This window comes from Amphiprion ocellaris, chromosome 23 (assembly GCF_022539595.1).
Source record: "Amphiprion ocellaris isolate individual 3 ecotype Okinawa chromosome 23, ASM2253959v1, whole genome shotgun sequence".
NCBI classification, from domain to species: domain Eukaryota; kingdom Metazoa; phylum Chordata; class Actinopteri; family Pomacentridae; genus Amphiprion; species Amphiprion ocellaris.
Genome location: NC_072788.1, coordinates 20730872 through 20756316, shown reverse-complemented (window position 1 = coordinate 20756316; position 25445 = coordinate 20730872). Strand labels below are relative to the sequence as shown.

The 25445-nt window shown below is 40.8% G+C and overlaps 2 protein-coding genes and 1 long non-coding RNA gene across 3 annotated transcripts; 1 reads left to right on the top strand and 2 right to left on the bottom strand.

Moving 5' to 3' along the window:
- Positions 1-720: 720 nt before the first annotated feature.
- Positions 721-18598, top strand: LOC111577178 (CD209 antigen-like protein E). The gene is made up of 4 exons (XM_023283313.2): positions 721-742; positions 922-1082; positions 17862-17988; positions 18385-18598. Exons 1-4 carry the CDS (start codon positions 721-723, stop codon positions 18498-18500), a joined length of 426 nt encoding a protein of 141 aa, XP_023139081.2. The 3' UTR covers positions 18501-18598.
- On the bottom strand, positions 7970-10085 carry LOC129348148 (uncharacterized). The gene is made up of 3 exons (XR_008600620.1): positions 9974-10085; positions 9196-9354; positions 7970-8258 (listed from the first exon to the last, which is right to left on the bottom strand). It is a non-coding gene; the product is annotated as an uncharacterized LOC129348148 (long non-coding RNA).
- Positions 18599-18672: 74 nt separating the features above from the next.
- On the bottom strand, positions 18673-25067 carry si:dkey-219e21.2 (nuclear factor 7, ovary). The gene is made up of 10 exons (XM_023283355.3): positions 24964-25067; positions 24150-24203; positions 23697-23845; positions 23516-23614; positions 22230-22361; positions 21936-22061; positions 21606-21734; positions 20516-20594; positions 19904-19930; positions 18673-19815 (listed from the first exon to the last, which is right to left on the bottom strand). Exons 2-10 carry the CDS (start codon positions 24199-24201, stop codon positions 19283-19285), a joined length of 1326 nt encoding a protein of 441 aa, XP_023139123.1. The 5' UTR covers positions 24202-24203; positions 24964-25067; the 3' UTR covers positions 18673-19282.
- Between the last annotated feature and the right edge of the window lie 378 nt (positions 25068-25445).

Genomic DNA, 25445 nt, shown 5'->3' with positions numbered 1-25445 from the left:
TTTACTCTAACTTTACTTCATCCTCCTAGCACTTGATGTACATGACAATATTTTGCATTTTGCAAAAATCACCTGTAGCTCAAACTATGAAAAGGAAACAAATGAGTTTTTAAACAACGTCTCTCAAGTCTCTACTTGGGTACTCTTGACAAAGTTACAAAGATCAGTGTCTCTGTCCATTAAGCTTGAAGTTCAAAAAGTAGCACATATCCCAAGTAGGTCTATTTCTTATCCAGGATCCTGTCAAACTTCTCGTCTGACAGTCGTAGTGGCTGCCGCTAAAGTAACCCTGGTCACAGGACTCTTCTTATCCCTCATTTTATTTGGTAAGTATGGATATAAATTTTTAACAATTGCACATTTGAAATATTGCTCAAACGATATACTGTGTGTATGTTTTGCAATTTGTTTCTGTTTGTGACTTCATGTCTGTAAACCTGAAGTTTCTACATGTTTCAGATTTATAAGAATATAAGAAGATCTGACTTAGCTTCTCTAAATGAAAGATAAAAAACATAATTCTAAAATACCTTTTGGCTTTTAAATCATAAATAGAATGTGAATAAACTCTACACATTGAAATGGACCTTTGGTATTACTTACTGTTTGTCAGTCACATGGACAGCTGCACCAGAAGTGGATCGGCCCTTAAAAACATCAGAAAACGAGCTGCTGGAGCAACTGCTGCAAAGCCAAAAGAAGCTCAATGATCTGAACCTGATGCTTCACACCGTCACTCAAGGTGATTTACATTTTGTTCTCTGGCACAAACATCTGCCATCCTATGATGTGACATCTGCAAACGTCTTATTTCAGTGTCATTATTCTGAAATCACTGTTGCATTTGATCAACCAGTGGCTCAGTTTTTATAAGATATATATCCGATGCTTGCATCAGCATTCCTTTCCTCTGTTGTGCAGATTCCAGGTGCTGTGTATGTCCTGATGGCTGGCTGTGGTGGATGGATCACTGCTATTTCTTCACGATTGGACTGCAGGAAAACCGTCGGTGGAACGAGAGTGCAGAGTTCTGCCAACAACACAACAGCAGCCTGGCTGTCATCAAAGACTCTACGGAGATGGTAACTGTGCACCGGAAGAATAGGTTGTTGTACAAAATGGTGGGAATCACTGAGGTTTAGCAAACACTACTTATGTTACGTCCAAGACAGGGTTGGGTGGACTTGTAGTCAATGTGAAAACATTTTAGAAGAAGGTGAGAAGAGTATAACTCCTAAGAGCTTCGGGAGAAGGCAACAGGATTTCTGTTTTTGGTTCTTGAGGACGTTTCACTTCTCAGCCAATAGGTTTCCTCAGTTCTAACTTCAGTGGTGGAAAGTTCAAGAAATATACTGTCACCCCCAATGTTCCCTGTAATTTTTCCTGAGTGTGAGCAAACACACAAACTCCCTGAGCGTCTCTTGGACCACTGTGAGCAACATCAGACGTGTGCACTGTGGTCACACCAGCATCACATCCATTCAAGTTACATGGTTCATTAAAAGAATCAAATTACAGCATTTACATTTCTGTTAAAACACTTTGTCAACAGGAGCCAGTTGAAGGCTGCAGTGATTTTAGTGACACTACAATGTATAAGAGTGAAGTTATTGAATATTTGTCTCTCTTTACTGTTGCAGTGGTTTTGCAAATTGCAGACGGACCCTGTTCACTCCATAGACACCAGTGTTATTCCTGTAGCTTGAAAGACAGCTACTTTTGATAAAACTGGGCTTGTAGCACATTGTCTGCCTTGCAACAATGGGAAAGAGGCACCGTTTATGTTTTGACAACCTATATCTAATGAGTTATTGATGCTGGAAGTCTGAATCTGTGAATATCTTTCCAACTTTACTGAACTTGGGGCCACTACCACCTAAGGAGTGATATATTTAATTCTGAAAAAAGCATTTAGCCATACTTAAAGCTTTAAGTGCTTTATTAACACGGAACTAAAAATTTTGTATTGTTTTATTATCACAGGTTCTGTCTGAAAAGAGGTGGCATCATTTTAAACAGTGAAATCAAACTAATAAAATGTAATGACCAACCAGTGAGCAATACTGGATTCTGCAAAAACATAAACAACTTTTTAAAAAATCTAAATCTTATCTTAACACAGTTAATGTATTAACTTATTTTTGTGTGTATGCATGTATTTATTGATTTATTTAGTACTGTTAACATATCAGAGTTCTGAGTGAATTTTTCTTAAGATAGGCAAAGGCCATTTATTGATTACATATAGGCTGTTAAATGTTTATTAAAAACTAAAAAGCAATTAAAAAAACAACTTAGGCATTTATTGAGTCACTAAAATACTGTAGAGTACAGACCACATCAGCATGATTATAAGCATCCTCTGGTAAATGAACAACCAGATACTGATGTCTCTCACCATATGGACTTCAGGAGATGACTGGGGGATGATAAACTGTGATCTACTGGTTGGATTCTCTCTGTTCTCATGTTTCTTACATGTTTGTCCCCTGACAGCCGGGTCCTAATGTTTTTTGAGCAACACACCATACTATGACGTTTTTACAATGATGGTTCTACTATGGAACCAGTTTGACATGTTCAGGTGTTCTTTGTGTGAAAACTCAGAGATTTCAGGTATCAGAAGGTGGTTTTCAACTTTCTTTGTTAACTTTCTGCTTCAACTTTAAACTAAATTTCCTTCACTAACCCAGCCCTCTGGACTTCCAGGAAGCTGTGTTCCTATTGGCTGTCCAGGTGGCTGCTTGGTGTTATCAGGAACACCTGAGCAGCTTGGTGTTATCAGGAACACCTGAGCAGCTCAGTGTCTTCCTGCTTTGTTTAGCTGCAGACAAACATTTCCTCTGCTTCTGTTCACCACAGAACCGGGTTTGGCTCCATTGCTGTAGTTTGTTCTTTAGGCGTTGGCTTGCAGCTTCCAGCAGTAAAGTCGTCTTTAATGTGTTTCTTGGTGTGTTTTAGGGCTTTGTACTGGATAGTTGTCTTGGTAAATGTGGTTCTTTAGCCACAGTTAGCACATGGTGGTAATGTGTGCAGTGATTAGTGGATTTGATGCAGCTGAGTTGTGTCTTTATCTTGGCTGTAGTGAGTCTTCAGAGGTTTTTGGTCAGACACATTCTGTATTCTTGTTTGAGAACCAGCGTTGGTTGTCCAGAAGGTAAGAGTTCCTGTCCTGATTCTCTGTTCTCAGAGGTTCTCTGGTAGGCTGCAGGAGACTTTAGTGTTTGGGTTGTGCTAGTTTGGTTTTTGTAAGGTTTCATTTGGACGACTATCTTGAGGCCCCTCCATGTGGTTTAGTGAGGTTTTCTGCAACAGTTCTACAAAGCAACCTGCAGCAGAAGAGACTTTGAGAGTTTTTAGGAAGTTCTGGAGACCAGACTTTAGAGCAGCAGAAACATTTGTCAGCAGTTTGAGCAGGAGAAGGTGAGCTTCAGAGTAGAAATGAGACAGAAACCTTCTTGACCCGTGTGGTGAGGTTCTGTACCAAGAGTTTGAGCAGGTTGTGAAGAGTCTGTAGTTCTTTGGTCTAAAAGCACAAGAATCGACTCATTAAAGGAGAAAACAGGAGATATTGTTGGTTCTTCTGTCGCTCTGCAGTTTTCAGTTTCCTTAGACTGAATATCAAGTTTATATTTTAAATGATTTCCCCTGTGAGCCCAAGAAGACTTCAATAAACTCCCTCCATCCCCTGGACACAACATATTTTATTACCATGTTAAATCTTTTTTTTTTTGAGTTTTAATCATAGTTTTAGCATAGTTTTTTCTCTTTGCTTGTTTAGTTTTGTAATCTGTGTGAAAGGTGCTAAACAAATAAAGTTGAATTGATAAACTGAATAATTGATGAACTCATGATTGTGACAACAGAAGTATTTTCATTGTGATTTAAGGGTTTGTTTCATTTTTAAGGTTGGGGTTAAAATCTTGACAGAAAAAAAAGATTAAAGAAATAAACTACAGTAAAAAAGCAATTAAATCAAAGGAAAAAATGTTTAATATAATAAAACTTTTAAAAAGAAAATTAAACATTAAATACAATTATATTAGACAAAATAATTAGGTAATTAAACAGAAGATACAAAGCATGTAATTATGAAATTAAACAAAAAAAAATTTAAACAAAAATATTAAACATTAAAGATGAAATATTTTAGATAATTAAACGTTTAAAAAATACAATTAAACAAGAATATTACACATTTAGAAAAATATAAAACATTTAATTAGATGATTAAACCTTTAAAAGTCAAAACATTTAATTAAAATATTAAATGTTTAATTAGAAAATTTAATCTTAAAGACAATAAAACTTTAAATAGGAATTAACAGAAAATACAATGAAGCATTAAAAAAGAAAAACATTAAAAGGTGGTAAAACATTTAAAAAGAAAAACCTTCACAAAGATTTAATGAAAAAATTAAACATTGGGAAAAAAAAGGAAATTTTTCAAACAAGCCGATAAAATATTTGAGAAATTAACAAACATTAAAAAGACAAAACATTTGGAAATCAGATCAGACATTAGTTTTGCTCTTTTATTACCTTTTATTCTTTTCTAAACATTAAAGACAAAACATTCGAAAAGTCACCAGTTAGACTTTAGATCAAATTAAACAGAAGAGACAATAAAACAATCAAAAAGAGCAAAAACAGATCAAGGTCTTGAAGCGTTTTCTAGTCAGAAATGAAAACATCAAGTTGTTTCTTCAAACATTTCCTCTTTCTATGTTCTTGGTTTGATTGTGGACAGATTTACTAAGAACTCATTTCAGAAAACTGCTTTCCAGATAAAGTCTACTAGTAGTTGAAGGCATTTATCAAACTAATGTTACCTTCTGATCTCCACAAACTTTACTGTTCAGTGAAGAGAATCAAAGTTTGTTGATGATTTCTAAAAAACTCACAGGTGAAGGTCTGAGAAGAACTCAGATGGATGATCTAAATGTGAAATCAAGACTCATGGTCACAAGTTTTAAGGCTTCTGTTAACCAGAAAGTTCAAACTAACAGAGAAGTACTGAGAAACTTTTAAAACTTCAGTCCTCAGACTGTCTAAAGGTTCAAACTAACAGAGAACTACTCAGGAACTTTTAGGATTTCAGCCCTCAGACTGTCTGAAGGTTCAAACTAACAGAGAACTACTCAAGAACTTTCAAGATTTCAGCCCTCAGACTGTTGAAAAGCTCAAACTAACAGAGAACTACTGAGGACCTTAGAAGATATCAGTCCTTGGACTGTCTGAAAGTTCAATCTAACAGAGAACTACTGTGGGACTTAGAAAATTTCAGCCCTCAGACTGTGTGAAAGCTCAGGTCCTGAGGACTCGGGAGGTCTGGAGGCTTTGGAAAGTCTTGGAACTCAGGGTTCCACCCTCCAGCACAAAGGCTGAAGCCCAACCTCCTGAGAAAAACGGTCGAGTCGAGACTCGAGTTAAAAAAAAAACTCAAAAATGACAAAAAATAGATGATAAATGCGCAAAAACGAGAAGAATTTGTATCTGAGCGAGTAGCTCAGGAGGATAAGAAGAGGACTACCAAGCGGAAGGTCGCAGGTTCAAGACCCACCACTGGCCTTTTTCTTTCTTTGTCTTTGTTAGGATTTTGAGAAAATTTAAGAAGTGTCTGGTCTTGAACCAGCGACCTACAGCTCCATAGGCAAATCCTTAACTCACTGAGCTACAGATCAGATACAAAGAAATAATTTCGTCGTCCCTTTGGCATCGTAGTTTCTGAAGTGACCCATGGGTGGAGCCAAGGCGGAGTCTGGGTGGAGTCAGGGCGGAGAGTAGGCGGGGAGGTGGGTGGCGGCCTCCCCCCTCTACTCCCCCACCTCCCTCCACCGCCCACCACACCTTCCCCCGCCCGACGAGTTCTTCGAGTCTCGACAGGTTTTCCCGAGTTTCTTGAGTTTCCACCAGGTCTGAGGCAGAACAAGTTGTCATGAAGAGGTGTTGAAGTCGGCCAGGATGGACTGACTTTTTACAGCGACTAGAAGGAAGACCACTAGAAGAGCAGGTCTTTAACCACCATCCATAAAATCCATGGAGTCGCTCCAGAGAAATGAAGGGAGGTCAACTTTTATCAACCTCCATCCAGATGTTCAACTTGGTATCTTTGACATTTTTAGCACCACAAATCTTTAGTATCACACTTTTTTATCATTTATTAGGACTTTAATGGAATCCACCAGCAGATTTAGTTTTTGTTGAGATACTTTATTCTTGTCGTCGTGGGACTGCAGTATTTAAAACTGTTCCTTCTATTTGACCTCATGTTTATTAGTTTTAGTGGAGAAAGTTATTTTAGTTAATAAAAAATAAAAATATATTGGATTAGTCAAGAGGTTTAAATTTTTTACTTTGTCATATTTTAAATATGACAAAAAATATTTTTAATAAAGTGTCTTGAGACAATTTGACCTGTAATTGGCGTTATATAAACAAAATAGAATTTAAATTGTATGTCTCTTGTAATGTTGGAGTAATTCAGCCATATATGTTAGAAAACACATTTTCTTTGTCCATTAATCTGTTGATTTTCTCCAGTAATTCATTTCTTGTTTTGGTTTATAAAATGTCAAACCCAAATATATTCAGTTTACTGTCAAAAAAACCAAAAAGATTTACATTCATGATGCAGGAATCAGGCAGTTTTTCACTTTTTATCTTAGTTTAGTCAGAAAGGTAGTTGATAATGTGTGAATTGTTGCAGCTTGTGAGCCGTAGGTTTTAATCTTTGGGGCCGAGTGTCAGAAAACACTTAGAAACCAACATCAACAAAACACTCAACAAAGATTTGAACACCATTTAAGGGAAATCCAACTTTTGCATGACAATGTCTAATTAAAGGACATTTATTTCCAATGTAAATGTGTGATATTAATCCTCTGGAGCTTTCTCTTCACATCGTCTTCCACCTGAACTGGTTTGGTCGGGAGCATGTGCAACAAACATTTGAAAAACTGCACTTTAACATCAATGAATGACACTGAAGTTTAATCTCTACATAAATGAGACTGAGTCTGGATGTGCTGCTCTGTCATTAACTCCTAAGTTTAGGGAAAGTTCAAACAAAAGAGTTCAGATAAGACTTGAGAATGAGCTTATTTTGAACAAACATCTCAGACTTTCTGAGCTTCAGCACCTCTAGCAAGATATTTTAACAACAAGCAACTCCAGAGATCCAGAAGTTGGAGAAAGTTAGCTTTAGCTGAGCCAAAGAACATGTGGGACGCTAACCTAGCAAACATTTCAGACTTTTCTCTGTGAATTCTGAGAAATAATTTCCTATTTAATGACAGAGCTACACATCTTAACTCAGTCTCATTAAAACAGACTCTAATTCAGTGTCATCCATCCATATTAAAGTGCAGTTACCCAAAATGTTTGTTGCATGAGCTCCAACAAAACCTGTCCAGGTAGAAGGCCACTTTGACAAACAGGAAGTGGAAGATTCCAAGCAGATTTATAGAAGGGGGAACCGGACTGTACTAAGTGTGGTTGAGTATAGAGGGGTGTTTTGTGGGTTTTTAAGGCTGATAATGATTATTAGTGAGACATTTGGAGTAGATATTCATTTGCAGTAAATGAAAGTATTTAAAATCTTGGAGTTAAACTTAGAAGAACACAAACTCTAACAGAAAACTTTGTTGATATGTTTTTGTTTTGTTTACAGATGTTAAGTTAAAGGTGTTTTATTCGTGATGTATAACCAATCAAATCACTCCAGAAGACAGAGCGACCACAGGTAGATAAAGGTTCAGAACCAAAGTAGCGCCATTTTTAAATGTATTTATTACCGTAAATCAGTAAAAAATAAAATACTGAGTCCACAATTACTACAATTCTACAACGTATGTCTCTTTCCTTTGACTTGTTATTTGTACAATATACGATGTATATGATGATGTTTTTTCATTCCAAAGGCTATACTATGATGTTTTCTAAGAGACATACGATGCTACTCTGTTTGTTCTGGCCGTGGGCCACTGCACTCCTCCTCTGTTGTTTTCTGGATTGTACTCAGCTTCATGCCTTCGTCCATCCGGCCTCCGTTGACTCGTCCCGCCTGCCGTCTCTGGAGTTGAAGCTGGATTGGAACAGACCAAAGTACAGTCCAATCACGATGTCAGCTGCCTCTCAAAAGGCTCCTTCATCTGGCAGGTGGCAGCACTTCTTCTGAGGGGAAGCTGAGCTGGCCCAGCAGAACTTTGGAGATGTGTTCCAGTGGTTGGTGGATGTGTGGGGAGATAGAGAGGGACCTTTGAATTGTTCAGAAAGGAAAACAGGGAACCCAGTGGTAGTTTTAGTTTAGGCTGCTACTGCAGTGTGTTTTTGGGTTTTAAGAGGTGAACAGGAAGAGTTTTTTTTTTTTTTGTATTGATTATCTTTTACTTTGTACCTGGTTGGAATGCCCATCAATGTCAACATGAAGTTGACTTTTAGTTCTGTTTATTTATTTTTATTTTATTAACACCCGTTTGTTTTTAAGCCCCTCACATGTTGTGTTGTTGTAAACTTACTCTTTCAAATAAATTCTCCTCTAACCCTCTGGAAACCAGCGTTTGGACTGTTTTTGTGTTGCTCCTCACCTACTGACAGCTGTGGACTAAAGGCTATACTGTGACGTTTTTAGAGCGACATGCTATACTATGATGTTTGTTGGGCGACACACTATACTATAGGCATTTTTAATTGACATATTGCTATGACTTTTTGTTTTAGTTTTTTTGGTTGTTTTTTAGCAACATATAAGAATTTGAACAGTTTTAAAACTTACTATACTTTTACTTGTGCAATGAACTGTTATTCTATAGCATTTTTTAGACGACATATTATACTCTGATGTTTTCTTGAATAACATACTATTTCGACAATATATTGCACTATGACATTTTTTGAACCACATATCATACATGACAATTTTAGGCAACATCCTATCATTTTGCACTTTTTGAACCACATAATAATCTATGGGGGGTTTTTCTTGCCAACATGCTGTACTATGAACTACAGGCCATACTATGTTATTCTTCAGTAAAGCATAATATACTTTGACATTTTCTGAACTACATCCTATACTATGGTGTTATACACAGAGTGCTTTGGTTACATGTTGATTTATAATCTAGATGTTTTTCTGTTTTGTTTTTTGACAGGATTACCACAGACCTGACTGTGAACACCGTTGACACCCACCTCAGGGAGACGCTGTCTAAGATCTCAAGGCTGCTTGGTCGTGGTCTTTCTGGCACGTACTCTTCCAAGATGAGCCGGGAAGTTTAACACTGATGGAATGACACCAGGTCTAAGCCGACAAACTTCCACTTCCTCCTCAACCCATAGTCTCTGGGAAACCTACATGGAGTAAGAAAAGTAGACAGAGAAGTAATTAAGTCTGTACACAAGATATTAAAAAGAAACTAAATTAAGTACAAATAACCGAATTCGCCAATATACTGGAGACCAGAGCTATTTAATTTAATAAGTATAACCTTGTTTAGTAACATTTCAATTATTTGAGAGCAGTCCTAAAGAACTGCCTGTAATCCCAATCATAAAATGGGTTTGGAGGAAGAACATAGATGGTAATCTGGATATACATGAATTAGGCTTTATAACTACTATTGGTAGTATTGGTGGTAGTAATAGCAATGTGGCTACTAATAGTAGTAGTGGTAGTACACTAACTACTGCTGCCGATACTGGCACTGCTGCTACAAATTGTAATATTATTACAAATGTTGATACTACTTCTATGACTCTAACAGCTATTTATACTACTACTGCTTGTACTTTTAGTATTACTACTACTGCTTGTACAACTATACTACAGCTACTGTTAATCATCTGGTATTTGGTTGTCAAGCTGCTAGCTCACCTTAGCATTTTGCTAGTGGCTAACTAGTTAGCTATCATAGACTGGAAGCTCTCAACAAGATTTCATAATGAAAAAAGAGCCAAAAACTATTCTTACCTATGAAAAGTCATTCCAAGTTTCCTTGTCTCAATCGTACGACGTAGTGTGTAATTGTATGCAGCACAGTGAGACGGCATACTTGTTTCCGTTTTCACGTCGTCTACATCAATGGAATGCACTGAAACTTTGCCCCCACTAGCTTAGCCTCGCTGTAGCACACAGCTCAAAGAGGCATGTCCTATCTACTCATTCATATCTAAGAACAGCGGTGGCTGCACATCAGGACGCCTGACGTTGATTAGCTGCGTAAATACCATAATATACAGTCTATGGTAAATACGTATGTGAATCGCATCATTGGCTGCAGCAGCCAGTCACTGGTCACTCACTCACATTGAAAAATAGCACAGAATGAATTGTTACGTGTTTATTTTATTTACAATTTAGGTTGGATTTTTTTCTGTGTGTGCAGCGCAGATTTTCTGTGCACGGAGAGCGTGCCAGCAGTGCGCAATTGCGCACGCGCACAGTTCAGAGGGAACACTGGTCACCCCTAACTCATATGGTGATGGCCCTTGTGAATGACTGTCCAGAGATGACTTTTCTAATTTAACACAGATGGCTTCCTTAACTCTTCCTTCTTCTGAAGCTCTTCGTATTACCACGACTTGGATGATTGCAAATCTACACAGACAAGACTAAACTCAACATCAAACTCAAAAACATAGATAGCACAAATTTGCTTTGAAGATTTCTCTGCAGATACATAACTACAATAAGAAAAAACTTCCTATAACAAAACTTGTGGAGAAAAAGATGAAGCCTCAGAGAAAGGCACAGAGGAGGGTGTAGGGTTCTGATGGTGATAAACCTCTATAAACTGGATGACTCGAACGGCATTAAAGGCAAAGCATGATGGCACCATAAAAAACAGCCGAACAGCAAGAGGTTTTGCTCCAGAGCTCCAGTTTTTTACTAGTTTCCATGTACAAAATACAGCTCACCAACCAAACAGACAGACAGACAAAGGAGTCACCCAGGTGCAGTCAATGATGGCAGTAGTTGCAGCAGAGCTTCAGTCTGACCCCCTCCTTCTCACACACTGCACTGATTGCCCACCTGGCTCTTACATTCTCCTCCCACCTCAGTGACCTGCCCACACTTCTATTAAAAAACACAATATTAAACATCCTTTATACTTAAAATACGTAAATGCAATTAACAGTCTGATACAAATTAAAGAAAACACACAAACCAAGAAATACTAAACAAAGATCAAACTTATTCAAAATTCCCCCTGTAACCCCTCCCCTCTCTCCTCTCTGATCTCTCAATTCCATCTAATCAGATGAGTGACAACTGCTGGTATCCTGTGGCTGCATCCTCATGTGTTCACTCCATGGAACACGCCTCCTGAAGTCAAGCTCGAGAGAGAGAGAGAGGTTAACAGGTTTCCCCCCCCCAAACACAAAACAATAAATAAACTTGTATCAGTCTGTCCAACTGTCAATATACATATATACCTTAGTGAGGGGGATGCTTTCCAGCACCCTCACACTTCTCCTTCCCTCCGGCAGGCTCGCCAACCACGTTGCGAGACAAAAAGTCAGCCACTGTGTTCTGCTTCCCTGGCCGATAGTGGATGGAGAACCGGTATGGCTGAAGGGACAGGAACCAGCGAGTGACCCGGCTGTTGGTATCTTTCATCTTCTCCAACTGTTGCAAGGCCTTATGGTCGGTTTCCAGCTTGAACTCTCTCCCAAGCAAGTAGTACTTGAAGGTGTCGATTGCCCACTTGATGGCCAGACACTCCAACTCCACTGCTGAGTATCTGGTCTCTCTGAGAAACAGCTTCCTGCTGATGTAAGCCACTGGTTTCCTCTCTTCTCCCTCTCCTTGTAAGAGGACTCCACCTATTCCTCTGTGGGACGCATCTGTCTGGACTGTGAATGGCAGATCAAAGTTTGGGCTCTGTAGCACCGGCTCCTGACATAGAGCCTCCTTCAGATCCTGGAAGGCTTTTTCCTGCTCTTCACCCCACACCACCTTGGTTTTTGCTGTGCTGGTGAGGTCTGTTAAGGCTGCTGCTCTCGCAGAGAAGCCTGGAATGAAACGCCGGTACCAGCCCACCAGACCAAGAAACGACTTCACCTGTTTCCGGGTCGTCGGTCTCTCCCTCAGTCGGATTGCCTCCACTTTATCCTGCACTGGCTTAATGACACCACCTCCGAGGATGTAGCCGAGATACTGTGTCTCCTGCTTAGCCACCACACACTTCCTCGGGTTGATGGTTAGGCCTGCTTCTTTGATTCTCTCTAGAACCTTTGACAGATGGCTCAGATGTTCCTGCCAAGAGGTACTGTAGATCACAATATCATCCAGGTAAGCTGCTGCAAAGGTGTCCATACCTGACAATACTTGATTCATCAGCCTCTGGAAGGTCGCAGGAGCTCCGTGGAGACCAAATGGCATCTTGGTAAACTGCCAGAGTCCTTGGGGCGTTCTAAAAGCAGTTAAAGGCTTGGCAGCATCAGACAATGGCACCTGCCAGTAACCTTTGCAAAGGTCAAGTGTAGTAATGAACCTTGCTTGGCCTACCTGTTCAATGAGAAGGATAAGCATCAATGTGTGACTGTGCATTTACCTTTCTAAAGTCGATGCAAAATCTGATGCTCCCATCCTTCTTAATTACCAAGACAATGGGATTGCTCCATTCACTGGTGGAAGGCTCAATAACACCCAGCTCTAACATGACAGCCACTTCTTCCTCCAACACTGGCATCAGCTTCTGTGGAATGCGATACATCCGCTGCCTGATGGGGGTGCTGTCCTTTAGCTGGATGTCATGTTCCACCAAGTTTGTTGCCCCTGGTTTCTCCTGGAACAAATGTGGTGGCACTATAGCTTGCAAATCTTTCTGCTGTGTTAGAGAGAGATGAGAGAGGTCAAGGGATTCAGAGTTATGACTAGCAGGAAGGAACTCACCCACAACATCCTCATCCTCCTCCACTGTCCGAACAAACATCTGTTGCTGTGGTGGAATTTCCCGGGTTTTCCACTCCTTCAACAGATTGATATGAAATGTCTGCTTTGGATTTCTCCTCTCTGGCATCTCAATCTCATAAGTTGTTGAACTCAGCTTCTTCAGCACAGTATATGGACCCTGCCATTTGGCCAGCAACTTATTCTCAACTGCAGGAAGAAGAAGGAGGAGCACCTGCTGACCTGGGCTGAAGGACCTCTCCCTGGCTGCCTTGTCATACCAGGTTTGCTGTCCACTCTGAGCCTTCTCCATATTCCTCCTCACCAGCTTTGTAGCCTGCTCCATCTTCTCTCTCATCTGTAGGACAAATGCCAGAATGCTGGTTCTCTTCCCCTGGATTCCCACCCAGGACTCCTGTAGCACATCGAGGGGACCTCTCACCTGCCTGCCATAAAGGAGCTCAAAAGGTGAGAAATCAGTTGACGCTCGGGGCACCTCCCTACAGGCAAACCTAAGATAAGGGAGCCACTTGTCCCAGTCTTTGGCATTAGTGGAGATGAACTTCTTCAGCATGCTTTTTAGAGTTCTGTTGTACCTCTCCACTAAACCATCCGTCTGGGGGTGGTAAGGAGTGGTCCAAATACCCCTAATGCCTAATAGCCTGTATACCTGCCTGAGTGTACCTGACAGAAAATTTGTGCCCTGATCTGTCAAAATTTCAGATGGAATACCAACTCTGGAGAAAAGCTGCAATAAGGCATATGCAATTTGGAGGGCACATATGATTTACTCCATAACAAAACAGTCAGATTTCTTTTTAATAAAGAAGTTGGAGTAGATCAGATCTTGTAACCTGGGAGGGTGCAAAAAGGTCTCCAAGGGCAGCATGAATAAACCAAGACAGAAAAATGCTCTGTCATACATTGTGATTCAGAATAACACCATTCAGAGAAATGTCAGACACTTTTCAGCACCATGAACAGTGACATACGCGTTTCTGTTCATCGCTGCAAACGTACATGTTCCTTTGGAATGAATCTTGGAAGAGGAAGCATCCAGGACATACAGAGGAACCGAAAAGATGCTTCTTTCTCACCTTAGTACATTTATAAAGGGATCAAAATACAGTATAAATAAAATAAAATACATAAAAATCTACCTATGAACTGGCGGTAGTGCAATATGGTAGCAGCTTGTTGGGCTGTAAAGTAGTACAAATTGCTCAGTAAGTGAAGATGTGACATCAATTACACTTTATCAGACTGTGTAAAGGTCTGGTGGCTCTGTAAGTGTCATTTATTTATGAAACGCCTTTAAAATTGACTTGCATTGTGAGTTGTTCTGAACAATGCTGAATTTAAAGCGACGCTTGATGTTGCATTTTTGTTTGTTTTGCAGCCACACAGCATTTAGAGTGTGTTTGTAGCATTTCTTAACTCTTTTCAGCAAATGCTGCACAGAACTCTCAATTTACCAACTGAATCTATCATTTTGGAGGGCGATTACTGCAGGGACCTGTGCCAGCCTAGACCCAGTGCAACCTTTCTAAAAAAAAAAAAAAAAAAAAAAAAAAAAAAACAACTATTCCCTCCGAAGACATTACCCAATTGGTATGAGCTCAGCAAGGGAATTTTTTGTCTTTTTGGGTTTTTTTTTTTTTTCAGCAGTCCTAATCCCAGAATATGACCAATAATGTTGCTGAGGGGGCGGGGAGGAGCAGTGCGGTCTGCAGACCCACAGAGTCTGGCGGGGAGCCGAGGAGGAGGAGAGGCAGCAGCAGCAGCAGCAGCAGCGGTGGAAGAGATGGACTCACACCTCTGAATCACAACTCAGCCTCCAGTCACGGAGACTTGGGACGACTAAGTGTTCTGGAGCGGGATTTTTTGCTCGTGTTGCTCACTGAGACTGAAAAAAAAAATTTCTTAGCAGTGATGTCTCTAAGGGGAAATGCCTTGGGATATCTTGGACTGTAATCACAAATTACAAGTATATAGCGATGTCCTGACTGCGTTCGCTCTAATGGGCCCACAATATCCATAGCTATCCGACTAAATGGAACATCAATGACTGGAAGTGGTTGCAGTGGAAATTTGGGAACCCTCTTATCCCCTGTTAACTGACAGACTGAGCAAGACTGACAATACTCCTGTACCTGTGTGCTCAACCCTGGCCAGTAAAATCTACTTGCTATCCTGTCCAAGGTCTTCTTAGCTCCTAGATGACCCGCCCAAGGAATACTATGGCCTAGCTTTAGCACCTCTTCCCGAAGCCCTTGTGGGACCACCAGCCTCTCACTGTCATCTGAATAAGCTTTGTAATACAATGCCTGGTCTCTCAGGAAAAAACCCTCTGCTGCCACCTGACCCTGCTGCACAGCATTTGCTTGTTGAAAGAAACCCTGCAGTGACTCATCCTGTCTTTGCAGTTGTAAAAAAATCACAACCATTAACAGCTTCACCACCCTCTGGCTCCACTAACCCTGAGCCCATTCTAGCTGTTCCTGTCATTTTCTCCAGCCTTTTCCGCCTCCTGCTTTTCCTTACTTTTACTGCCTTATCTGTGAACTCCTCACCAAAGAAAGGCAACTCAAGGAGAACATTCAAATCCTCAGCTAAATCCTGCATCTCTGGCTGACCCTGGGCTGTGGGCTGGGTAACCAACTCCCCTGGGCCATGAGCATTTTTATCTGGCCCTGCCTGGTTCTCACTCACTCCCCTTTCTCCCAATCCCTGTGTGTGTGTGTCTGTGACCTAGTGACAATGTTAACTGGTCTACATGACTGTACCAACTCCTGAAGGATGGGAATATCCTGCCCCAAGATAACCTGATGAGCCAAGCTGTCTATGACCCCCACCGACACAAGGTAAGTTTGTCCTGCTACCTCAAGATACACCACCATCATAGGATAAGCTCTATGGTAACCATGTACACAAGAAATATCAAGAACTGGCTTCCCTAGGGGACCCTCCTTTGGGACCAGCGATGGATGGATTAATGTCTGTGTACTACCAGTATCAAGTAAAGCTTGGGCTGGCTTACCATTTATTTTAACTGTAGTAACCTGCTGCTTCCCCACCCAGCAACTCTCACTCTGACTAGGGTGAGGAACAGTGCAAAAATAAGCAACTTTAGCTTTCCTGGCAGGACATTCTGGCTTAATATGACCCTCCTGACCACAATAGAAGCAAACAGGCTTAGCTGATATCTTTGGTTTAACAGGAACTACAGATCTTACATGTAGCCTATCTGGTTCTGGCTCCCTAGGACCACCTCCACCCCCTGACCCAGATGGCTTACCCCGAGCTGCGCTGGACTTCTGTGGATTCTCAGACTGGTAGCTCTTGGACCCTCTTCGGACTGCTAGGAACGTCTCCACCAGTTGAGCTGCTTCTCGAGCCGTCTCTGGCTTCCTTTCCTTCACCCATACTCTCACTTCTGGAGAGAGGGAGCGATAGAATTGCTCTAGAATGAGGACGGATATCAGGCTCTCTAAATCTCTGGCGGTAAATGTCTTCATCAATTTCATATTTTGTAAGAATGGCTTCTCTCACCTTCCTGTAATTTGCTGTATCAGCTGCTGCCATGGCCACATATGCTGCAGGTGCCTTCCCCGTTAGGTATGGAATCAGCCTGACGGCCCAGTCAACCTCTGGCCACTGATATGCCGTCGCCAAGCGCTCAAAGGTGGTCAGATACTGCTCAATATCATCCCCCTCCTCCAGTCGGGGAACTGTTGCTTGCCCCCAGCCCCTACCCATTAACTCACTGCTGGCACTGGACTGGGACACCTGCTCTTCCTCCTGCTGCAGTGTGCTCTGCTGCTGCTCCAGTTCATCTCTTAGGTTATTCACTTGAATCTGCATTTGGCGCCACCTTTTGTCTTGTTTAACTGCTTCTCGTTGGACGTGAAGACATTGCTGCAACATGCCAGTAACTGAATCCACGTCAGCAGGCCCTGGGGGCCCCTCCCCAGGGTGTACGACCAAGGGCACCCCTCCTGCAGCACCCTCTTCCCGGTTGTCTTCAACAACTTCTGTCCGTGGAACTTTAACTTGAACTTTAGGCCCCATGCTGTTGGCTCTCAATGCTTTACTTCTTCAATTTGGCTCATCCCACTTCTGGCACCAAATGTAGGGTTCTGATGGTGATAAACCTCTATAAACTGGATGACTCGAACGGCATTAAAGGCAAAGCATGATGGCACCATAAAAAACAGCCAAACAGCAAGAGGTTTTGCTCCAGAGCTCCAGTTTTTTACTAGTTTCCATGTACAAAATACAGCTCACCAACCAAACAGACAGACAAAGGGGTCACCCAGGTGCAGTCAATGATGGCAGCAGTTGCAGCAGCAGCAGAGCTTCAGTCTGACCCCCTCCTTCTCACACACTGCACTGATTGCCCACCTGGCTCTTACATTCTCCTCCCACCTCAGTGACCTGCCCACACTTCTATTAAAAAACACAATATTAAACATCCTTTATACTTAAAATACATAAATGCAATTAACAGTCTGATACAAATTAAAGAAAACACACAAACCAAGAAATACTAAACAAAGATCAAACTTATTCAAAAATCCCCCCTGTAGCCCCTCCCCTGTCTCCTCTCTGATCTCTCAATTCCATCTAATCAGATGAGTGACAGCTGCTGGTATCCTGTGGCTGCATCCTCATGTGTTCACTCCATGGAACACGCCCCCTGAAGTCAAGCTCAAGAGAGAGAGGTTAACAGGTTTCCCCCCCAAACACAAAACAATAAATAAACTTGTATCAGTCTGTCCAACTGTCAATATACATATATACCTTAGTGAGGGGGATGCTTTCCAGCACCCTCACAGAGGGACAAGACAGGAATAACAACAATAATAAAACAACTCTATGGAAGTGGAAAAACTCATGCATTCATTTTCATAGTAATCAAACAGATGAATCTGAAGATCTTTTGATGTTGCTTCCACCACAGGATTTTATTCAGGATGTGATGAGGAAGTTCTCCAACTTTCCTTTCCTGTGGGTGGGGCTGACAGACACCAAGGAGGAGGGTCAGTGGATGTGGAGGGACGGGACAGACGTCCAGCACTACATGCCATAAGTTCTGAGCATTAGTTTGGAAGGGGCTTTATTTGTCTCATAAGGAAAGTTGCAGTACAGCACCAAAGACATATAAACCAAAAACAATGCTAATATGTAAGCTATATAGCACTGAGTTGGCTCCAAACATTTGAATGGTAGTGTACACATATACACTAACATACACAAACATAACACTTTAATATAGGACTAACTGATAGCTTTCTATTGTGCAGTTTTGTTGAACTTTTTATACTATCTACTATATATACATGTCATTCACCATATTTCTGCAGATGTTTCACTTCTCAATCTAGAAGTTTATTCAGCTCTAACAGTTCAAGTTCTTCAGCAGCCTTTTGGATAAAATGTGAAAGAATGTGAATTCTCATCACTTCTACGTTTGCTCTGAAGGGTGATGGTGGAGTGGGATGCTGATGACAGGGACTGTGCAGATCTGAGGGGAGGCGGGACTCTATTTGCTGCTGACTGTGAAGCCTACAGACCCTGGGCTTGTAAGAGGGAGTCATAACAGGCAGCACACAGATCCTCACACATTTTAAGGCCTGACAAAAGACTAAGTAAGACAGAATTTCTAGTCAAGTTGCAGTTCGTGTATGTGTGCAGTGTTTTCTTTTCAGACTGTGAAATATATCAGAAAAATGTAACAAGATGAGGCAGAAAAAAGGATCAAAGACAACAAGTTATTCATGAAAAGTTTATTCTGTGCTGATATGAAAGTGCATTGTAAAGTGCATGCATTTATGAAGATGCAGAATGTGTTCCACGTCTAAACATACATGTGGATGAAATCTAAGGGGCATTTTTCAGCACATCCAAGGGGACTGAGTTCATTAAGTGTTTACATTTCTAATCTACTTCAATACATTTTTTTCAGTTTTCGGGCTTTACAGTTGGTGCTTTTTTTGTTTGAAATCTGAGTTTCTAACATATTTTCACAGATGTACATTTAGTATTTAGAGTGCTGATTGGCTTTATCCATTAACATTTTCTTTGTCATGTCCATATATTTATATTTATAGCCACTTTTAAACTGAATCTTGAGATATAATAAATTACATTTTTAGGGAGAAATTGGGAATAATATTTTCGTAACATTTAGGGAAATGAAATTCTAAATCTGCCTTTTCAAAAGTCAGAGCACAAATTTCAGATTAAACTTGTGACTCAGCTTTTTAGAAATTTTTCCCCTTCAGCTTCCTGCAGATTTTGTTTCAGAACTAGAAAATTTCAACTGTATTTTCTTGAAGTAAAACTGAATTCTTCTAAACATCTAACAAGAGCTTTAAATGCTCAGTGCACTGAGATTTGGTGTGGCTCCATGATTGTCATGAGTGTGCGACCGTCCAATGGGGCAAACAGAGGGTAGAGCTTCCCTTTAAAGGTTCCCGTGAAGGTATAGATGTGAGACTTGGTTTCTGCGTTGTAGAAGGAGATCTGACCTTCTTCATAGTCTAAGTAGATCCCCATCCGCCGGGGCACGAGGCTGACAGGGAGCTGTGTCTCTGGCTTGCCGCAGGCGTAGAAATGGTGCGTGCTGCGCCACAGAGCCCAGTAGCCCTGCTTTGGCGTCATCTGGAAGTGCCCTTGCCGCTGTGAGGTGGCGTTGGCCAAGCCCACACGCCAGTAGCCGTTGTTGGCTATGTCTACCTCCCAGTAGTGGCGTCCGCAGTCGTAGCCCTCCCAGCCGAGCACGCACTGCCAGCTGTCGAAGCGCTGGGAGCTGAAAGGCGGGTCGGTCTCTGCGTGGGCCTCCTGGACCTTGCGCTGGTCGTCTGAAAGCTGCAGCCATGGGTGGTTGGTCATGGGGTCAAGAACCACATCGGCTGTCAGGAAAGAAGAGATAGATTAGCTCATCATACTACAGCTGTAATGTTTTGCCGTTATGTGAGATGAGGTGTTGGTTGATTTTACCTGCTGCAGTGCAAATCCAGCTCCAAACTGAAAGTAGAGATGCAGAGAGTTACTTAGAGTTGCAGAAGTGTGAAGAAATGTTTGAATAATCCAGATTCTGTAACAGTCCAAAAATTCTGCGCTCCTCATCACAATTAGTGACTCAGCTGTAACCAGTATTCATGTGAGAAAAACTTAATGGGCTTTTTGACTGAGCAGAGAGGAAACAAATATGGAAACAAATAGTATTTGCAGCATGTAGGGCAGCCATTTTTTTTATCTAGTATTGGTAACATCTGTGGGTGCTTGGAAGAATTTTGAATTTTGAATTTTTATGAAATGAAAAATAAAAGAAACTAAACTTTTATTTTTGTTTTAAATGATTTTTCTTTTTTGCTTTATGGCATTTTAATTTTGCTATTGTACAAACAAGACATTTTCAGTTCTCTCTATTTCTTGCCATGACTTCATATTACAGTTGGCAAAAATGTGACAGCAGGAAAAAACACCCAGCAACTGCTTTGGATTCAGAAGGATAAGGTATCGCAAACAAAAAGTGGGCCTAAATAATGATCACTGACTTTTCTTTTCTTGTTCTAACAATTGTTGCGGAAACATTTTCAAAATGCGCACCTGAGTTGGGGATGTATCTTGGAATTCCAGCTTTCCAGGTCCTTTGCTTTGCCAGTAGCCATAACTGTGAAATCATTCTCTGAGAAGGAAAAAGGTAAATGAAAATTTTATTTTCTGGCATCACATTACACTGTTGTTACACTGCTTCCTTGTGACGCAGGGTTTAAAAATAACTATGGAGGAGGTCAACATAGTAAAAATCTTAAACCCTAGTAAGCCTTTCAGGAAACTCTGTCTTGTAATGTTAGGAGGAGTTTATTGCTTTTATACAAGTTGCAGAAAGTCACGAGCATCGACTCAGTCCCCACCATAAAACGTTCTCTGAAATTTCAAACAAGTCTATTGCTATGTACACTACTGTTCAAAAGTTTGGAATCACTTACAAATGTCCTTGTTTTTGAAAGAAAAGCAGTTTTTTACAATGAATCAGAAATCCAATCTAAACATTGTTAATGTGGTAAATGACTATTCTAGCTGGAAACAGCTGATTTTTAATGGAATATCTCCATAGAGGTACAGAGGAACATTTCCAGCAACCATCACTCCTGTGTTCTAATGCTACATTGTGTTAGCTAATGATGTTGAAAGGCTCATTGAGGATTAGAAAACCCTTGTGTAATTATGTTAGCACATGAATAAAAGTGTTAGTTTTCATGGAAAACTGGGAGACTCCTAACTTTTGAACAGTGGTGTACAACTCACCATAATCAGCAAAGGGGATGAGAGTTCATCTGCATAATCTACACTATTGAGGTTGATAAAGCAGAAGCAGTTCAAGGTCATATAAACTGAATCTCAAAGTTGATTTATTGCTGCTCTGCATGACTCAGAGAACAGAGTTCACTCAAAGTACACGTTTAATATCGTTTCATGACCCTTGGCAATGCATGTCAAAAACATCTTTGTTTCAGCTTTTGAGCTGAAGCCAAAAGTCTGTTTATCTACGTGCAGTCTGTTTTACAGCCTGAACCTTAGTTTATTTGTGTGTTACGGGAATAGTTAAGATGTTTATCTTTAATGTCCATGGTTTATATGTCATGTAGGCGGCCTTTTTCATTTAAAAAAAAGAAAAAATGTTGCTGTTTCTCACCGTGTTGTCTTCCTTGAGCAGCGACCAGGTGATGAACTCCAACAGCGGCAGCAGCTTTCCCAGACGTTTCTTCTTTAAGCCCAGTAAACGCAACACTTTGCCGAGCTCGTCACTTTGTACACCACAACTCTGCAAACACAAAAACTCATTTTACTTGCGAGATTTAGCAATATTTTCTTAGAGAATTCTCTCAATGTAGAGCTTTGTGCCAGAGAACAGGCCCACACTGACTAATTCTTTATAACTGAACTGCACTTGCTTCGATTTTTGGTGCAGTCACATCTTTCCAGTAGTTTCTGGACCTTTAGTTTTAGGTCCATGTCTCCTCACCTCAGTCGCCTTCTGCACCTCCTTTGCCCACTCCATGATCCTCAGCTGTGTTTTCTCATGAGCGTCCTTCTCGTCTTCATTTTCCTCTACTCGACTCTGCGATGCCCAGGGGTTCTCCTTCAGGAGCTAAGGACACAAAACCAGGAAGTAAAGATTTAGACTTTGCAGTTTGAAAAACTGTATGTCAGCATAAGATTTTCCTCCAAAGCTGAAGCTGTTGGGAAATTTTAACCTTGATCAGTAATTGATAGGTAAATTCCCGTTTAACCACCCTGACCTGTCATGATTACTGACCTTGTCCACATGGTGGAGTTCATCGGCCCACTCCAGGATCAGTTTTCTGCTCTCCTCAAGACTGCGTTCAGTTTTCCGGTCGGAGATTCTGGTATCTTTCTTACTGGTACCTTCCTCTGGATCCTCTCTTCCCTGTTAAAACACATTGCACTCTGTTAGTGTCTGTAATGTTAAATTACACAGAAATAATTGCTCACATTGCCATTAAAGTAAGACATGTTAGTTTAGACCTACCCTGTGTCTGAACTTACAGGTAAAAGGTTAAAGATGGATGGTACTTGTTATGTAATGAGGCCAAAAGTGCCAGTTATAAGTGTTACGCATTAAGGACTCAGTCATTGGGCTGTAAAACACTAATTTACACATGTCCTATCAGTAGCCAGTGCACTGATAAGCCTAGTCATCAGTTTCGAACAAGAGACTGTTTTCCATAGTAACGCCTATCCAATCTGTGCGCACACAAATTCTTGTTCACCTGGACTCTGTACTAAACAAGATGCATCTGGAGGCAAAAAAGCAGAAATACAAGTGTAATAATCGATACTTAAGTGAAACTTCACACATTTGAAGGGACTATTTCTAGGTATGAATTTGTAACGGGGCTAGATGATTAACATACAAGCCTGTGTGAGTATTCTCTTTACTTTTCTTTTCAATCAATAGAATGCTTAGTTTTATTTTTAAGTTGACTTTTAACATGATTAGGCAAAAGACCTATAATAAGCTTAGTGTAAAATAAAAAGACTGAAAGTGGGACAGGCCACCCATTGGTATCAGAGCTTCCACCTCATGTTTACTTGTCTTTGAGGCCCTTTTTGTACAATCTGTTCGTGTCTCTTTAAATTTACTCTGTAAGAGTTGTGTGTTTTTAATAAATATTAACATTTCTGGGCTGCACAGTGGCTCGCCTCACAGCTAGAAGATCCCCGGTTGGTGTCCTGAGCTTCTGGATCATTCTGCATGTAGTTTACATGTTCTCCCTTTGTATGCGTGGGCTTTCTCCGGGTTCTCCGGGTCCTCCGGGTTCCTCCCACAGTCCAAAAATATGCTAAGGTTAACTGATAATTCTAAACTGTCCGCAGGTGTGAATGTGAGTGTGATTGCTTGTCTCTATATGTATCCCTGTGATAGACTGGTGACCTGTCCAGGTGTCCCCTACCTTTCCCCTAAACTCAGCTGGGATAGACTCCAGCACCCCGTGACCCTAATGAGGATTAAGCGGCGTATAGATAACGAATGGATTGACAGTTCTGTGTCTCTGTTTTCAATCTTTCCTGAGGTTCTACCTTGCAGACTTGGTCCACCTGCGCCTTCCAGTCATGGATGAACTGCACACACTCCTGCAGGCTGCGGAGATCCTTCAGACCATTCTGACGAGGGCGTTCCTGCAGGAGGCACGACAGGTCACTTACAAGTCCATGTATTGACAAACAGAAGAGGAATGTCAGTTTCAAGCTCTTGGTTTACCTGTAAGCGTTGTCCGGTGAGGCTGTTACTTGTGGGTCTGCTGGGGGCCGAGCTGTGAACCTGGATGGCCTCTTCAGGTATCTTCCAGCGAACAGCCCCAACTGAGCTGCTCAGGCTGACACTGCTGTCCTTCCGCAGCTTGCCAACCCCTGCAGAGGTAGAAATGCAGAATGTCTTTTGAGTCTCAGTTAGCATTATGTTCATGTGACAGCAGAAAGCAGGAGGGGAAGGGAAGGTTTACATTTTATACAAATGAGGTCAATCCGAGTTAGAGTAATCAGTGGCTTTAAAAAGTCAACAAATTTGATTATTAGCTTTTGAATGTTTCATTGGTTTGGATTTAATCCATGAATGGAATTTTTGGGTTACAGGGCAAAGGCTGTCAGTGATTAAACACACACATAGAGAAGTGGTATGGACAGCGGCTGTATAAAAATATTAAAAACAACATACGTTTGTCAGTCTTTAGGATGCTTTTCATCTCTATGGCAACGTCCTCACTCATCACTGCAAAGATGAAATTCCATGACAAATATTAAATGTTTGGTGACCAGTGATGGAAGAAATAAAAGTAACAGAACAATATACTTTAAAAAAAGTATTTAATTAAAAGTAGATTATATAAAAATATTCTGTTATTGAAATTTGAAAAGTCCAATTAGATGAAAAATTTGACAAATATGTAACAGCTAATACTGACATGAAATCCAAGCAAACATTTACATGTGACTCAGAAATCTGTACGTACACTACTGTGCAAAAGTTTGGGGTCACCAAGACAATTTCATGTTTTCCATGAAAATTCACACTTTTATTCATGTGCTAACATAATTGCACAAAGTTTTTCTAATCATCAATTAGTCTTTCAACACCATTAGCTAACACAATGTAGCATTAGAACACAGGAGTGATGGTTGCTGGAAATGTTCCTCTGTACCTCTATGGAGATATTCCATTAAAAATCAGCCATTTCCAGCTACAATAGTCATTTACCACATTAACAATGTCTACACTGTAATAACGACAAGTGACCCCAATCTTTTGAATGGTAATGTATGCTCTATAGTTCATTTATTTAATTGTACATCAATCAACAACTGCTAAGACAAACTTCACATATCACATATGAGCCTACAGTGCAAAAACAATAAACAATAAAATGCAGAAAACATAGCAAATTCATTTACATGTATATACAACAATAGACTTTTCTAAACTGAATGGCATCACACACAGCTGTCCTATAAACGTACACAGTGTGTCGTACCTTCTGGCTGATGGAGCAGTGCTGCAGTCGTGCTGGTGGAGTAGACTGGACGGCTGCTGCTGCCCGCACAATCTTTTTGTCCCTGTCTACTCCTCCCCGATCTTTGGACTTTTTATCGCTTTTTATTGCTTTTTATATGCAGAGGGCTCTGACACGAACCTTGCCGTCTTCCTGGAAGCTGCCTGCATTGTCATGATCAGGGTGCAGACGCAGGAGTTTTTATGACAGCAGTAAGTCTGTGGATATCACTGAGTGTGACGCACGTATGATTTTCAGAGTGGTGTTACTGTAAGCTGTTAGGAGGATTATTAATGTTAGTATATACTTAAATTATCTTATAAAAATCCATAATATACTTACAAAAGAGAGAGATAATTGCTGCTTCCCATTAGTCGTTGTGGCTGACATATCTTGTCTCCAACATAAAAACTAAATTGCAGTTTGTCCATTTTTTGCATCAGAGGGAGGGATTTTGAGACTCA